We start from the raw sequence: 15229 nt of genomic DNA on the forward strand, positions 1-15229 counted from the left end.
TGGCTCTAGAGCTGGCTCCAGGCTCTCTTGAAATTTTTTAGAGAGAGAGAGCGCTCTAGAGCCAGCCGCTCTCTTGTATGCATACAGCATACGAAGGCACACGAAGTTGGTTCTTTGCCGATGCGACAGCCGAGCCGAGTCGTCGCGACGACTGTATGTGTGCACATGCATACGTTTTTTACAGCGCTGTCGAAATATACCCTTCACTTTATAAGTGTAAGTTAATTTTGCAAGACGCTTACCACCCCAATATTAAAAAACTGTTATATTGTATATGTATATCCCTTCAACGATAATTTATTTTAAGATGGTATATTCGATAATGATGATCGGATATACATATATATATACATAATATATTTAATACATGAAATTCCATGAATCACATTGGAATAATTGCCATTAGGGTATTCAGGATGCGACGTATTCAACGCCGGTATATAATTTCGTTTCTCAACTCATAAAAAGGTTTCCGTCTCGAAAATCGTCCGCTTAGAACAAGTACGCACACATACGCACTTGCTGTTCTGTGTGTACTTACACATGCAAGCGGATTCTATTTTTAGATTCGTACGCTCTCAAATTTGTGCGAGCGAGATGGCGCGAATTTCGTCGCTGGCCGAAAAATTGTCTTGCATATGGCAATTGAAATGTATGAGCGTTCCGCATCTTATACTTATATTGTCTTTGGTAGAGCCCACACACAAGCACAGTATGTGTGAATACATGGCACACACACGTTTACGTAAACTGAAATCTCGAACAAAGTCGGTTTCGGCAGCTAAAAATTATTCTATGCATACAATCATATATTTTGGAGTGTACACGTACACAACACATGCATGCTTGCTGCCAGTCGGCTCGTGTGACGTCATGAGCCGAACGCGGCCATTCCCAAAGCCGAAGATCTGGGAACGTTCGCTGCAAGCTCAGCTGCGCCCCTTTCGTTGTATGAACTGGCACATCTATATACTGTATGGTTAGTGGTTAAATACAATAGTGAGAGTGCATACTAGAGGTGGAAAAACATCGATGTTTGGAGACATCGATGTTTTCGATGTTTTAGTGAAAAACATCGATGTTTCATCGATGTTTTGCAACATAAAAAAAATATCAAAAATACATAGTAAACTGCAAAGAAAATAATTAAAATTATACATAATAACAGTTTTATTTCATTTGAGATCAAGAGTTCCGAAATCCATTCACAAAAATATATATATATAAATAAGTACATTTACCAGATTATATCTTAAAATAAGTCTTGATTCTTGTTGAGAAATAATAATTGGTACACCACTTCCGGCTTAAGGCGGCTACGACGATCGGAAATAATTTGCCCACCCTTGCTGAACATCCTCTCTGACTCGTAGGATGGGCATAGCGACATACCTCAGGGTGACATATCTCCTGGCAGACCCTAACGACATATCTCCGCACGGAGATTTTGAAACGACACACATATCTCCTCGCGGAGATTGGCGTTATATCTCCGCCCAGAATTTAGCGACATATCTCCTGCTAGAAAAAGTAATGGCAGGATATACATATGTCGCCCGGAGATATGTCGTTACCCCGTAGGATGTTGCCGGGACGCACAAATATTTTTGGGCTTCAGCTTTAAATGGCATGTAAAAATGTAACCATTTGAGCTTGATCTTCTTCTCTCTTTAGGTTTTTCTTTCATAGACGACAAAAACATAAAAGCAAAACATCGATGTTTCGCCAAAAAACATCGATGCTTATAAAAATTTTAAAAACATCGATGCATCGATAGTAGCATCGATGTTTTTCCACCTCTAGTGCATACAACTTAGTTTTCAATTCCAATATACCTTCTGCCTTAAGTTTTTAGTCTAACTCTTGAGTATCCTCTTCTGGACCGAGCAATGATTTCTTTAACGCTTCAAAATCAAAAGTACCGCTATGTCCAAAACTTTCTTTCATCAAATTATTCGATTTTTGAATTGAGCTTGCGGATGGTGGCTTATTTAAATTAATTTGCTTTGTTTTTTCATTTTTAAAAATTAATTTAATCTAGCACTACTATTTCATTGAAACAGAAGATATCATGGGTAGTTATCTAAAGTCATGAAAAACAAGAAGATGGAATGCAAATGTAACGGTGTTTCTTCGGTTATCCAATGCCTACATTCCAGGCTTTCCGTAAAGGTATCACTTGTTCAATTTGAAAGACTAGAACTATCTCAAAAAGAGTTTTGAAAGTAGTGAGGTGCGGCACTACTATTTCATTGAACACAATTGTATACTTTTTTGACTCGGAGATGCGTATTTCTGTGGGCTACAACATGCTCTCAATTTTGAATATACATTTTTATGTACACATATCTTCACAGGTATAAAAATAAAAAAATGTACTTTTTGGAAACATTAAATACATTTTTTTTAATACGGGTATATTACATAGATTCCGAAAAAATTATGTGTTAATGGTCAAGGTTCGTTGAATTTCAAGAAAGATCGAGTGAGAACGTTGTGAGCCATGGCAAGAGGCTACCCACAAGGCAATTCGATTTGTTTATTATAGTTTATTAACCTAACCGAACCTAATAGTCCAATCTGATTCAGATTCGGCAATCTGGTCATTCACTACGTTACTGTGTTTTCGGTTTCATCGTATGTTTGCAATTTTGGATGAGAGAGTTTACTGCTTTGTGGGTGTGGAAGGGGACGGGGCTAAATTTTGAAATACACTTGTTGCAGTGTGATATCACAGCAGTATGGATACTAAATTTGGTTGCTCTAGCTCTTATAGTCTCTGAGAACTAGGCGCTCATCGAGACATACAGACACGGCTATATCGACTCTGCTGTTGATGCTGATCATATACTTTATGGGGTCGGAAGCATTTCCACCAAAGTAAAAATTTATCCCTAAACTCTTCGATGATAAAAGGAACACGCAGCATGTCGGCAAACGCAGACCGTTGATCCAGGGCCTTGGCAAGACAAGTGCTGCCAAGTGTGAAGCTGTGTTTCTTACGCATATGCTTCACAAATTACGCATATTTTTGTATTTTGTGAATGACAAACTACATCGAATTAATTAAAATTATTAAATTATTGTGTTATCAGCCGGCAGCTGAGGACGGCCTGATGGCCCACCGCTTCCTTGTTAGCTCATCTCACTTCTCCTCGCACCACTCGTTCTCCTTGCGCACCTGCTCCTCCTCGGCGGGAGTGAAGTCCTTTTTAATGTTGAAAGTCTTACGTATCTCCTCTGGGGTCTTGCCCTTAATCATATTTGCCACGGTCTTGCAAGTCAGTTCGAGCAAACCCTTGATATCCAGATAATTGGCGGCCAGGATTAGCTCGAAGAGTGTGCCCTGGTCTACCTTAAGGAAATCGGCGTCCCACGAGATGATGTCGTCGGTGCGCTTCTCCTTGCTCTCGTCATCTTCAGTGGGCTGGGGATCGTCCTTATGGTAGTGGGCCCAGGTCAATACCTTACGCAAAATGGTGGAATTCACATTCGGCAGAGGGACACTGGCATTCTCGTCATCCTCCATTCCGCAATCCTCAAGCATTGTCTTGATAGTTCCTGAGCACTTTGCGATCTGGATATCGGTATCAAATATTTCCTCGTCCGAGGACTGCAGTTTAATGCTGGGCATTTTGGATATTGTTTTCCTGGAAATGGGGAAAAAGTGCGATATATAGATATGTAGGAAAAACAAGCCACAAACATCCACACATATGCAGGCACGCGTCATTGAAATGCATATATGATTGCGCCTGTGTGTGCGTATTTTTTGTCGCCCTGCACAATCGTTTTGAAATGCATACATTTCGTCTTTTCATCTCTTGTTATTGGTAGAACACTCACCTTTACGTATTGTTTTAGTTGAATACAGCTAAGTTGTTAAACTATTTTTTCAGCCAGAAATTTAAATGTTTTTACGAATTGTGAAGCGAAAACCGTGGTAGATAAAAGATTAGGACTTGTAGGGCTGCAAAAACATCGACATCATCGATGTTTTTTTTATCATCGATGTTTCACTGCATTCACTGACATAAAGCACTAACCAGTTCATACACCGAACGTGTCGCAGCTGAGTTTTCAGCGTACGTTCCCAGGTTTTTGGCTCTGGTAACGCTCGCGGTCGGCTCATGACGTGACAGGAGCCGACTGGCAGCAAACATGTATGTGTGTACGTGTAACACTCCAAAATATATAATTGTATGCATAGAATAATTTTTAGCTGCCGAAACCGACTTTGCTTGAGATTTCAGTTTACGTAAATGTGTGTGTGCCATGTATTCTCACATACTGTGCTTGTGTAGTTTTTCAGATAACTTTTTATTGCGATAAAATCATGTACAAACGTATGTCCTTCTATATATATATGTATGCATACGTGTATTTTGATTTTTTACCACTTTTTTTTTATCATATTCATTGATTTTTACTTAGGTATATAAATATTGTGTAAATGCCGTCGGCATTTGACTTCGTTGCTGCCGTACTATCAACTTTGTCAATAAATTTATGTTGCTTAGATACCATATAACAAGTGATTTGAACGATCGGCCCCAGAGCCGAAGACCTGGGAACGTACGCTGAAAACTCAGCTGCGACACGTTCGGTGTATGAACTGGCACTTCTAAATATATACTGTTTGGTTAGTGCATAAAGCCTAGTAGACAGATCCGAAACAACACCTTGCGAACAGAATCAGGGTTGATATTCGTATGAAACCGATAAGAAATTTTTTCGGGCAAAATTTGTTTTCTAGGCTCTGTACGGAGGCAGTACTTAGATCAACAACAACAAAAAAACATTTGTTTGCTAGCAAACAGTCTTTGGATCTGAGTACTAGGCTTTAAAATGGACAATGTTTTGCGCATATCAAAAACCAATGGCTAAATGACGAATAGATATCAAACAAAAATTAATAGTTTTAAGAAATGAGTCAGTATTTTTGTTTTTTTTTTCCAAGATATTGATAATAAATTATAATAATAAATTAAATTAATTATTAAATTATAATATCCATATAATTGTCATTCATATAATACTGCATTAATTAGATTCTATTTGTCTTCATTATTGAAATATTTCGTTAGATTTTTTGTTCTCATATTGCAATGTTTGCTTCGTGTTTGCTGACAAAATATATCAAACTGATATAATTTTCGAGGTTGCTCATACCAAAAAAAACAGGCAAATACTCGGATACTTTTCCAGTATATACCGACCTTTTTTTTGTTTAAGCATAGTATCCAGCACTGCGGAATCGAAAAATTCCTGTCAAACTCCATATAAAAACAACTGTGACAGGAATGTTTCGATTACGTATTCCTGGAGTGTGTATCCAGAAACACGAGCGGAATCCACAGATTTATATCGATAGTTGCCCATCGGGACCGTGTGTGGACTGAGAGAACAGCTGATACCCAGCTCAGAAATATATACTTTACAATTCTTCCTGAAGTGAATGGTGCAAGATGTTGGCAAAAACTGTCCGCAAAACCAAAAAGAGAGATGAAAATTCACTTCATCATTAGAGTGCATTTTTTTTCTTTTTTAATTTTAGCAGAATTTTACAGTTGCCTCTGTTTACAAAACACAGCTGATTCATCAACCCTGTTTTAGCTAAGTTCCACACCCTCACGGAGTAACTAGCAAATTCCTTGCCGCAATTTTCCGCGGTGCTGGAGACAGGCCTTTAAGGCCTGAGTACTGCCACTAACAATACAGTATATAGATGTGTCAGTTCATACAACGAAAGGGGCGCTGTTGAGGTTTCTGTCTCAGCACCCCAGGTCTTCGGCTAGGGTGCTGGGACCATTCGGCTGTGGTGCTGAGACGTTCGGGTCGTGGCCCTGAGATTCATGACGAGATGCGAAAGCAAGCCGAGAATTGCAAATGTATGTGTGTACACAGACACGACAATATTTATGAATTCTTATTTTCCGAAACCGTTTTGAGTTTGTTTTGAGTATCGTTTCCAAGTTACGTAAATGTTTGTGTGTGTGTCATGTCCCTCTAGTACCAGGCAACTAGTTCGGTACCGGTGCCGAACTAGCTACCATTCTCATGTCCCTAGTTCCGCTTCGTTTCCACGACAATGTATTTCAGCGGAGAATTTAACACATGCATGTCCTAGGGCGTAACCACTATTTCCGACCTAGTTACCAGTAGATCGTCAGCAACTAGTTCCCGATCGATTACCCTTCGACTACCAGTAGCTGGTTTCTTAGGCGCTGGATACGGCCTAGTTACCAGTAGATCGTCAGCAACGAGTTTCCGATCGATTACCCTTCGATTACCAGTAGCTGGTTGACCAGCAGCTTTCTGGCTTTATAATAAATAAATTAAATATAAAATTGTGTTATATGAATGATTAATTCAAAATTCTTTCAAAATTCAAACTTAAAATATATATTAAAATCTAGCCTAGCCTAAACAGTTTCTAAGTCATTTTTGGGTTTGTTACACCTTTGCTTAAACACTCGTTTTTTCACCCTCTGCATCGCTTTGCGCATCAGCATTTCTGGTGCTTCGTCTCCAGGCGGAATACATTCTGTAATAATTATCTGTTTAATTTAATTAAAATATAATAAACACTAGTAGTGTATTTTACCTAGCAAAGCTCCATAAAACTCCGAGTGGCTCCTGAGGGCTTTCTTCCCTTGTACTCCATCCACATTATACGCCAGTACGATTTCGTCACTAAAATAAATTTTAGGTTGACGCGCACTCCGGCTGGCTGTAAAATGGATTTTATTGTTGAAATCTGTAAATAGAAGGATTCAAGAAGAAGGTTTAGAAAATAAATAGGTCATATTATTTAGAGTTTTAATTTACCTACATAAATGTCTCTATTCATTTTTACATTCTCCTCCATTTTCATCAACTGCTCGTCCGTTTCAATCGGGAACTGGTCCTGAACAGAATTCATTTCGCCCTTCTCCTTTGTAAGCTGTTTTAGCAAAACTGTTTGGTCAGCTAAAATTTTTGCTAATGCGTTCAATTGATCTGAAAGGAATTTTGGTATTAATTTTGCTGATACAAATATTAATCTTTATTAGTCTTACCACGAACAACGGCATTCTCCTGCTGTAGATTTTCTGAAAGTACATATTTATTTCGATTTATAAATTATAATAATATCACATTTATTGTCTTACCACGAAAAAGAGCATTCTCCCGCTGTAGATTTTCTGAAAGTATATAAATATTTCGATAATACAAAAAATGTTACATTAATCCTTACTCGCCTTTCCATGAAAAACCGCTGTTGAATTTCTGAATGTTTGTAATTAATTCGAGTTATTTATTCCAATTTTGTTTGGAAACAAAGTTTGTATTTACCTGTCGACTTCTTGACCTCCAAAATTTGCTTGCAGGTTTTACACTGCTCATTTTCTGAACAAATAGTATTAATTTTTTTTAATATAAAATACAAAGATACTTACCCTTGCTTGACATGGAGAAACGGCTAATTTTTCTGGGTGATGCCATTTTTCGTTATTAATTTTTTTGCTAAAATAAACAGATTTATACATATGTATATATAAATTTTTTTTTTTTTGGTTTGCGGACAATGGTAATTAAGTGAATCTTCTAAAGATACCCTTTAAAGCCGACGATAAAGGGCATGCCCGATTCGTGTTGAAACGAGAAGGAACGTGTGAGTCGCTTCTGGGGACGCGACTCTACTTATACCCGTACTCAGTCAGCATATACATTTTTAAGCAAATAATTATTTAGAATTAAAAAAAAAAAAAATTTTACATTTTACATTTTTTTGCTACATCGGTTATCTACATCTACATATACTATTTATATTATACATCTAACATGTAGATTGTACATGTTCCATTTAGATTCTACATCTCCTCCGCTAGGGGTTGCTCGCGCACTGAACGCGGCAGAGTGTGCGAGAGAGAAAGAGATAGGTACCGGGTCGTTGGCAGGGGGATGCAGAGGAAGCAACAGAAAATTAATTTCTTCATTTTGGCTATAATTTTTATCCGATCTGATTCAGATTCGGCAATCTGGTAGATATGGTAATTCTCTACGATACTGCATTTTTAGTTTTATCGTATCTTTAAAATTGTGCCTGCCACAGATTTTCGTCCTTTGTGGGGGCGGAAGGGGGCGGGGCGAAATTTTGAAATACACTTGTAGCAGTGTGATATCACATGAGTCTGGAAACCAAATTTGGTTACCCTAACTCTTATAGTCTCTGAGATCCAGGCGCTCAACAAGACGGACAGACGGACGGACGGACGGACGGACAGACAGACATGGCTATATCGACTCGGCTATTGATGCTGATCAAGAATATATATACTTTATGGGGTCGGAAACGTTTCCTTCTCTGCGTTACACACATCCACTTTTACCACAAATCTAATATACCCCTTAACTCTTTTTTGAGTACGGGTATAAAAACACGCCTACGGACTAAACACCCCCAATATAAATCTGTTTTTATTTTAGCTACTGACAACATATTTAAATTTAAATACAATGATGAAGCAATGGAATGACTCAAATATTTCCCTACACCTTTATTTTGCAAATCTACAAATTCAAACCTTTCCTAGCTATTCCTAGTCCGATTGAGTTTATAGGTTCCTCATAAAAGATTCTGATATTTGAAAGTCTTTTCCCTATAACAGCTCCTCCCTCATTTGCCGTAAACCCTGTCACAATAATTGGGATATTATCAAAATTATCAGGTTCCTTTTCTGATAACACAAAATTATTAAAAAAGCACTTACTACCCACTATCCTAGGATTTTTCTGTACTTTTATTTCCATTCTGTTTTCACTAATTTTTCTAAATATTTGTTCAAGAATTTTACTAGGCTTTCGAACACATTTTTTTAAAGTTTGTAAATAATTTTCAAACGCATACGAAGAGCCGGAAATCGGATCTCCGATTTGATCTACAGTCTCCTTTACGTGCAATAAACTGTGTAAATTATAAGACACGCTATTTTCACCGAATACAATTGAAAAATTGTGAACAAAATGATCTAAAATGCGTTGACAAGTTTCCTTATTGTACTCACGGAGCTTAGAACTGCATAACATTCTATATGAGCAATGAAGTAACATAAACTCATAATAAAAGTCGTCACTGACTTCGTTTTTGAAGGCAATGATTCCCGTGTACAGCAAAAATTGTCTAAACTCCGTGGCCTTACAGTTACACAATTCATCTAAAGATCTAGGCCTACGCGCAAACTCTCTGGGAATAAATTTTTTTTAGGGACACTAGCTGATATTTTTCTTATCAGTTAAGCAAAGCATTCAAAGAAATGTTTGTTATTATTGTTGTTGTTGAAGTACAACAAAACTTTTTGTTTCTAAGGTTAAGAGAATAAAATGATCTTTCAGAGAAAACTAAGTTCGCATGTGTTATCTACATTAGTATTGAAAATATCGTCTGTTAAACATTGCATATGGCTAAAAAAGCTTGCCGTACGAATTAATAGTGGTCGGGGCTCGTAGCTTGGCAGCTTCAACGCCATTTTCAGAATGTTCAAATAATGGAAGAGCTAAATATTGATATAAATATTGATGGACTTCCATTATTCAGAAGTTCAAGGACACAGCTATGGCCCGTATTAGTTAGAGTCAACAATTTTCCAAATGTTCCAGTGTTTCCAGTTGGAATATTTTTAGGAAAAAGTAAGCCCCATAGCTGTGAGCAGTTTTTAGCAAAATTTTGTTTAGAATTTAACGAATTAAAGAATGGCGGTCTATCCATTTGTGGCAGACCTATAAATATTGTTATTAGGGCCATAGTTTGCGATGCTCCAGCAAGAGCATTTATTAGCGGCACCCCGGGACACACATCTAGTCACGGGTGCGCCAAATGTACACAGATAGCCAGAAAGGTAGACAGAATTTTGACCTATAGTACTACTTCAGGAGTTTTAATTACCAATGAAGATTTTGCGCTTAGAAGATATCCTTGTCAATATTAGAAGAAATTAACATTTCCATGGTAACACAGATTCCCTTAGATTGCATGCATTTGGTAGAGTTAGGAGTGATGCGTAAGATGTTGTTAAGGTTTGTCAATAATAAGTGAGAAGTAAAAAGTTCGAAAGAGTCCAGAGAACGCATTTCAGAAAAGCTAGAGAGTTTGCGCGTAGGCCTAGATCTTTAGATGAATTGTGTAACTGGAAGGCCACGGAGTTTAGACAATGTTTGCTGTACACGGGAATCATTGCCTTCAAAAACGAAGTCAGTGACGACTTTTATTATGAGTTTATGTTACTTCATTGCTCATATAGAATGTTATGCAGTTCTAAGCTCCGTGAGTACAATAAGGAAACTTGTCAACGCATTTTAGATCATTTTGTTCACAATTTTTCAATTGTATTCGGTGAAAATAGCGTGTCTTATAATTTACACAGTTTATTGCACGTAAAGGAGACTGTAGATCAAATCGGAGATCCGATTTCCGGCTCTTCGTATGTGTTTGAAAATTATTTACAAACTTTAAAAAAATGTGTCCGAAAGCCTAGTAAAATTCTTGAACAAATATTTAGAAAAATTAGTGAAGACAGAATGGAAATAAAAGTACAGAAAAATCCTAGGATAGTGGGTAGTAAGTGTTTTTTTTATAATTTTGTGTTATCAGAAAAGGAACCTGATAATTTTGATAATATCCCAATTATTGTGACAGGGTTTACGGCAAATGAGGGAGGAGCTGTTATAGGGAAAAGACTTTCAAATATCAGAATCTTTTATGAGGAACCTATAAACTCAATCGGACTAGGAATAGCTTTAGTAAATAGGGAAACCATAGCATTAGAGGAAAGGTTTGAATTTGTAGATTTGCAAAATATAGGTGTAGGTTTACCGTATGAGGGAAATATTTTAGTCATTCCATTGCTTCATCATTGTATTTAAATTTAAATATCTTGTCAGTACCTAAAATAAAAACAGATTTATATTGGGGGTGTTTAGTCCGTAGGCGTGTTTTTTCAACACGAATCGGGCATGCCCTTTATCGTCGGCTTTCAAGGGTATCTTTAGAAGATTCACCTAATTACCATAATCCGCAAACAAAAAAAAAAACAAAATATATATATGTATAAATCTGTTTATTTTAGCAAAAAAATTAATAACGAAAAATGGCATCACCCAGAAAAATTAGCCGTTTCTCCATGTCAAGCAAGGGTAAGTATCTTTGTATTTTATATTAAAAAAATTAATACTATTTTTTCAGAAAATGAGCAGTGTAAAACCTGCAAGCAAATTTTGGAAGAGGTCAAGAAGTCGACAGGTAAATACAAACTTTGTTTCCAAATAAAATTGGAATAAATAACTCGAATTAATTATAAACTTTCAGAAAATCAACAGCGGTTTTTCATGGAGAGGCGAATATTTATATACTTTCAGAAAATCTACAGCGGGAGAATGCTCTTTTTCGTGGTAAGACAATAAATGTGATATTATTATAATTTATAAATCGAAATAAATATGTACTTTCAGAAAATCTACAGCAGGAGAATGCCGTTGTTCGTGGTAAGACTAATAAAGATTAATATTTGTATCAGCAAAATTAATACCAAAATTCCATTCAGATCAATTGAACGCATTAGCAAAAATTTTAGCTGACCAAACAGTTTTGCTAAAACAGCTTACAAAGGAGAAGGGCGAAATGAATTCTGTTCAGGACCAGTTCCCGATTGAAACGGACGAGCAGTTGATGAAAATGGAGGAGAATGTAAAAATGAATAGAGACATTTATGTAAGTAAATTAAAACTCTAAATAAAATGACCTATTTATTTTCTAAACCTTCTTCTTGAATCCTTCTATCTACAGATTTCAACAATAAAATCCATTTTACAGCCAGCCGGAGTGCTCGTCAACTTAAAATTTATTTTAGTGACGAAATCGTACTGGCGTATAATGTGGATGGAGTACAAGGGAAGAAAGCCCTCAGGAGCCACTCGGAGTTTTATGGAGCTTTGCTAGGTAAAATACACTACTAGTGTTTATTATATTTTAATTAAATTAAACATATAATTATTACAGAATGTATTCCGCCTGGAGACGAAGCACCAGAAATGCTGATGCGCAAAGCGATGCAGAGGGTGAAAAAACGAGTGTTTAAGCAAAGGTGTACCAAACCAAAAAATGAGTTAGAATCTGTTTAGGCTAGGCTAGATTTTAATATATATTTTAAGTTTGAATTTTGAAAGAATTTTGAATTAATCATTCATATAACACAATTTTATATTTAATTTATTTATTATAAAGCCAGAAAGCTGCTGGTCAACCAGCTACTGGTAATCGAAGGGTAATCGATCGGGAACTAGTTGCTGACGATCTACTGGTAACTAGGTCGGAACTAGCTCATAAGAAACCAGCTACTGGTAGTCGAAGGCACTAACCATACAGTATATAGATGTGCCAGTTCATACAACGAAAGGGGCGCAGCTGAGTTTGCAGCGTACGTTCCCAGATCTTTGGCTTTGGGAATGGCCGCGTTGGGCTCATGACGTCACACGAGCCGACTGGCAGCAAGCATGCATGTGTTGTGTACGTGTACACTCCAAAATATATGATTGTATGCATAGAATAATTTTTAGCTGCCGAAACCGACTTTGTTCGAGATTTCAGTTTACGTAAACGTGTGTGTGCCATGTATTCACACATACTGTGCTTGTGTGTGGGCTCTACAATTTTTTGCCGCTTGAATTGGTTTTTCATTTTGTTTTGACGGCTGATGTGATGTAGCGACCTATTCAGGGCCGCATCAACCCTCAACCGGGCCCTGGGGCAACCATCAATCTGGGGCCCTCCTTTATTTTGTATTTTTCTCAGTGGCTATTATATTTTTTATTCATTATTTGGAGTTCGGTTTTTTCAACAAAATTTTTCTGTTATCCCTAGGGGGCCCTATGCTAATCCGGCCCTGGACCTATTCCAGTCGTAAGACTTCATATTTTCTTGGTGTGTTCTGTAGCTCGACTCGACGCGGGTTGAGGCATTGACGAAGCGGTTCATAAAATATTTTTTCGTTTTGTTTTGAAAAGCTTTTGTTGCGACGGGCGCGCGGGGTATTTCTTCCATTTTTTTAGGTTAGCCTTTGCCCTGCTTTCGGCTTCGGACCCGCGTCGAGTCGAGCGACAGAATACACCAAGAAAATATAAAGTCTGACGACGGGAATAGGTCAGCCGGATTACATAGGGCCCCCTAGGGATAACAGAAAAATTTTGTTGAAAAACCGAACTCCAAATAATGAATAAAAAATATAATAGCCACTGAGAAAAATACAAAATAAAGGAGGGCCCCAGTGATGGTCCCAGGCCCGGTTAAGGTTGATCGGCCCTGAATGGGTCGCTACATCACATCAGCCGTCAAAACAAAATGAAAAACCAATTCAAGCGGCAAAAATGTAGGCCCACACACAAGCCAGTATGTGGATACATGACACACACGTTTACGTAACTGAAATCTCGAACAATCGGTTTCGGCAGCTAAAAATTATTCTATGCATACAATCATATATTTTGGAGTGTACACGTACACAACACATGCATGCTGCTGCCAGTCGGCTCGTGTGACGTTATGAGCCCAACGCGGCCATTCCCAAAGCCAAAGTTGGGAACGTACGCTCAATCAGCTGCCCCTTTGTTGTATGAACTGGCACATCTATATACTGTATGGTTAGTGTCGAAGGGTAATCGATCGGGAACTAGTTGCTGACGATCTACTGGTAACTAGGTCGGAACTAGCTCATAAGCAACTAGCTAGTGGTAGTCGAAGGGTAATCGATCGGGAACCAGGGGTGGTTACGCCCTAGGACATACATGTGTTAAATTCTCCGCTGAAATACATTGTCGGGGAAACGAAGCGGAACTAGGGACATGAGAATGGTAGCTAGTTCGGCACCGGTACCGAACTAGTTGCCTGGTACTAGAGGGACATGACACACACACACATTTACGTAACCTGGAAACGATACTCAAAACAAACTCAAAACGGTTTCGGAAAATAAGAATTCATAAATATTTTGTCGTGTCTGTGTACACACATATTTTTGCAATTCTCGGCTTCCTTTCGCATCTCGTCATGAATCTCAGGGCCACGACCCGAACGTCTCAGCACCACAGCCGAATGGTCCCAGCACCCTAGCCGAAGACCTGGGGGTGCTGAGACAGAAACCTCAACTGCGCCCCTTTCGTTGTATGAACTGGCACATCTATATACTGTATGGCTGCTTCCGTACAGAGCCTAGAAAACAGTTTTTGCCGTAAAAAATTTCTTATCGGTTTCATACGAATATCAACCCTGATTCTGTTCGCGAGGTGTTTTTTTCGATCTGAGTATGTTACGAACCTGTTTTAGTGGTGGGGCAAGGCCGGCTAGCCAGTCATCTCAGGAATAGGTTTTTCCCAGGCCCCCAGGTCGCACAACAAACCAGCTGTTCGGGCATCTCGAACAAATATGACAACAAAACGACGATTCAAAACAAACCAACGGACTTTACACTAAACCTCACGGACAATCATCTCTCCGACGCGGAACAACTACAAATCTCCTCTTTTCCTCAAGTGTAGCGGCCGATCTCCATTTCGCCGCTGTGGTCCCCTTTCCCCCCATACTAAACACACTAGCAATTCATATTAAACGTTATAATTTCACTTTAAATAACTTTTTTCACACATTCTTTTGGTATTCTATAACTCCTAGCTGGTTTAGGTCGACCTCCTAATCCCCATCCTAACCTCTTCCATTCTGTGACCTAAATTATGGGCATGGGCGTATCAAATTAACTATGATTAAATAAATAAATAATTATAAATAGTGACAATTACATATATAAGAACAAATAAATAAATATAATTAACGGTAAATAAATAAATAAGTGTATACACAGATATGCGACGGCCTAGTGGGTTCTAAATTACATGTAGGTATTTAAATCGGGTTTAATAACATCTTTGCTGGAGGACGGGGACGATATTCCGGGGTCCACTTCTAGGCCGGGCGAAGGACCATGCCGCTGTGGACAGGACGGCGGAACTGGGCACAGTTTTTGTTCCTTTTTTTTCCAGCTTTTCTAATATATCCGCATCGGTCCCGCTAGGCAGCTCTACTTCCTCCTTGCTATTCGAGGAAACGTAAAACAAAAAAAATTCACTTTGAGTGATGACCACAACCCATCCTCATTTCACTCACTTTCTAATTATTTTTATTTTTATTTCTCTGAGACCCGAT

At 38.1% G+C, this 15229-nt stretch overlaps 1 protein-coding gene and 3 long non-coding RNA genes across 4 annotated transcripts; 1 reads left to right on the forward strand and 3 right to left on the reverse strand.

Annotated features, from left to right (window-relative positions):
* Positions 1-2991: 2991 nt before the first annotated feature.
* Positions 2992-3966, reverse strand: LOC111082134 (S-phase kinase-associated protein 1-like). The gene is made up of 2 exons (XM_022378317.2): positions 3847-3966; positions 2992-3650 (listed from the first exon to the last, which is right to left on the reverse strand). Exon 2 carries the CDS (start codon positions 3632-3634, stop codon positions 3146-3148), a length of 489 nt encoding a protein of 162 aa, XP_022234009.2. The 5' UTR covers positions 3635-3650; positions 3847-3966; the 3' UTR covers positions 2992-3145.
* Positions 3967-6360: 2394 nt separating this feature from the next.
* On the reverse strand, positions 6361-7195 carry LOC111078247. The gene is made up of 5 exons (XR_005968571.1): positions 7155-7195; positions 7062-7094; positions 6836-7002; positions 6608-6760; positions 6361-6547 (listed from the first exon to the last, which is right to left on the reverse strand). It is a non-coding gene; the product is annotated as an uncharacterized LOC111078247 (long non-coding RNA).
* A 4199-nt stretch (positions 7196-11394) lies between these two features.
* Positions 11395-12126, forward strand: LOC111065123. Its single transcript, XR_005968568.1, has 5 exons — positions 11395-11430; positions 11491-11523; positions 11583-11749; positions 11825-11977; positions 12038-12126. It is a non-coding gene; the product is annotated as an uncharacterized LOC111065123 (long non-coding RNA).
* Positions 12127-15063: 2937 nt separating this feature from the next.
* On the reverse strand, positions 15064-15229 carry LOC121405450. Its single transcript, XR_005968567.1, has 2 exons — positions 15191-15229; positions 15064-15118 (listed from the first exon to the last, which is right to left on the reverse strand). It is a non-coding gene; the product is annotated as an uncharacterized LOC121405450 (long non-coding RNA).

Source organism: Drosophila obscura, unplaced genomic scaffold (genome assembly GCF_018151105.1).
Source record: "Drosophila obscura isolate BZ-5 IFL unplaced genomic scaffold, ASM1815110v1 contig_96, whole genome shotgun sequence".
Classification (NCBI taxonomy): Eukaryota; Metazoa; Arthropoda; class Insecta; order Diptera; family Drosophilidae; genus Drosophila; species Drosophila obscura.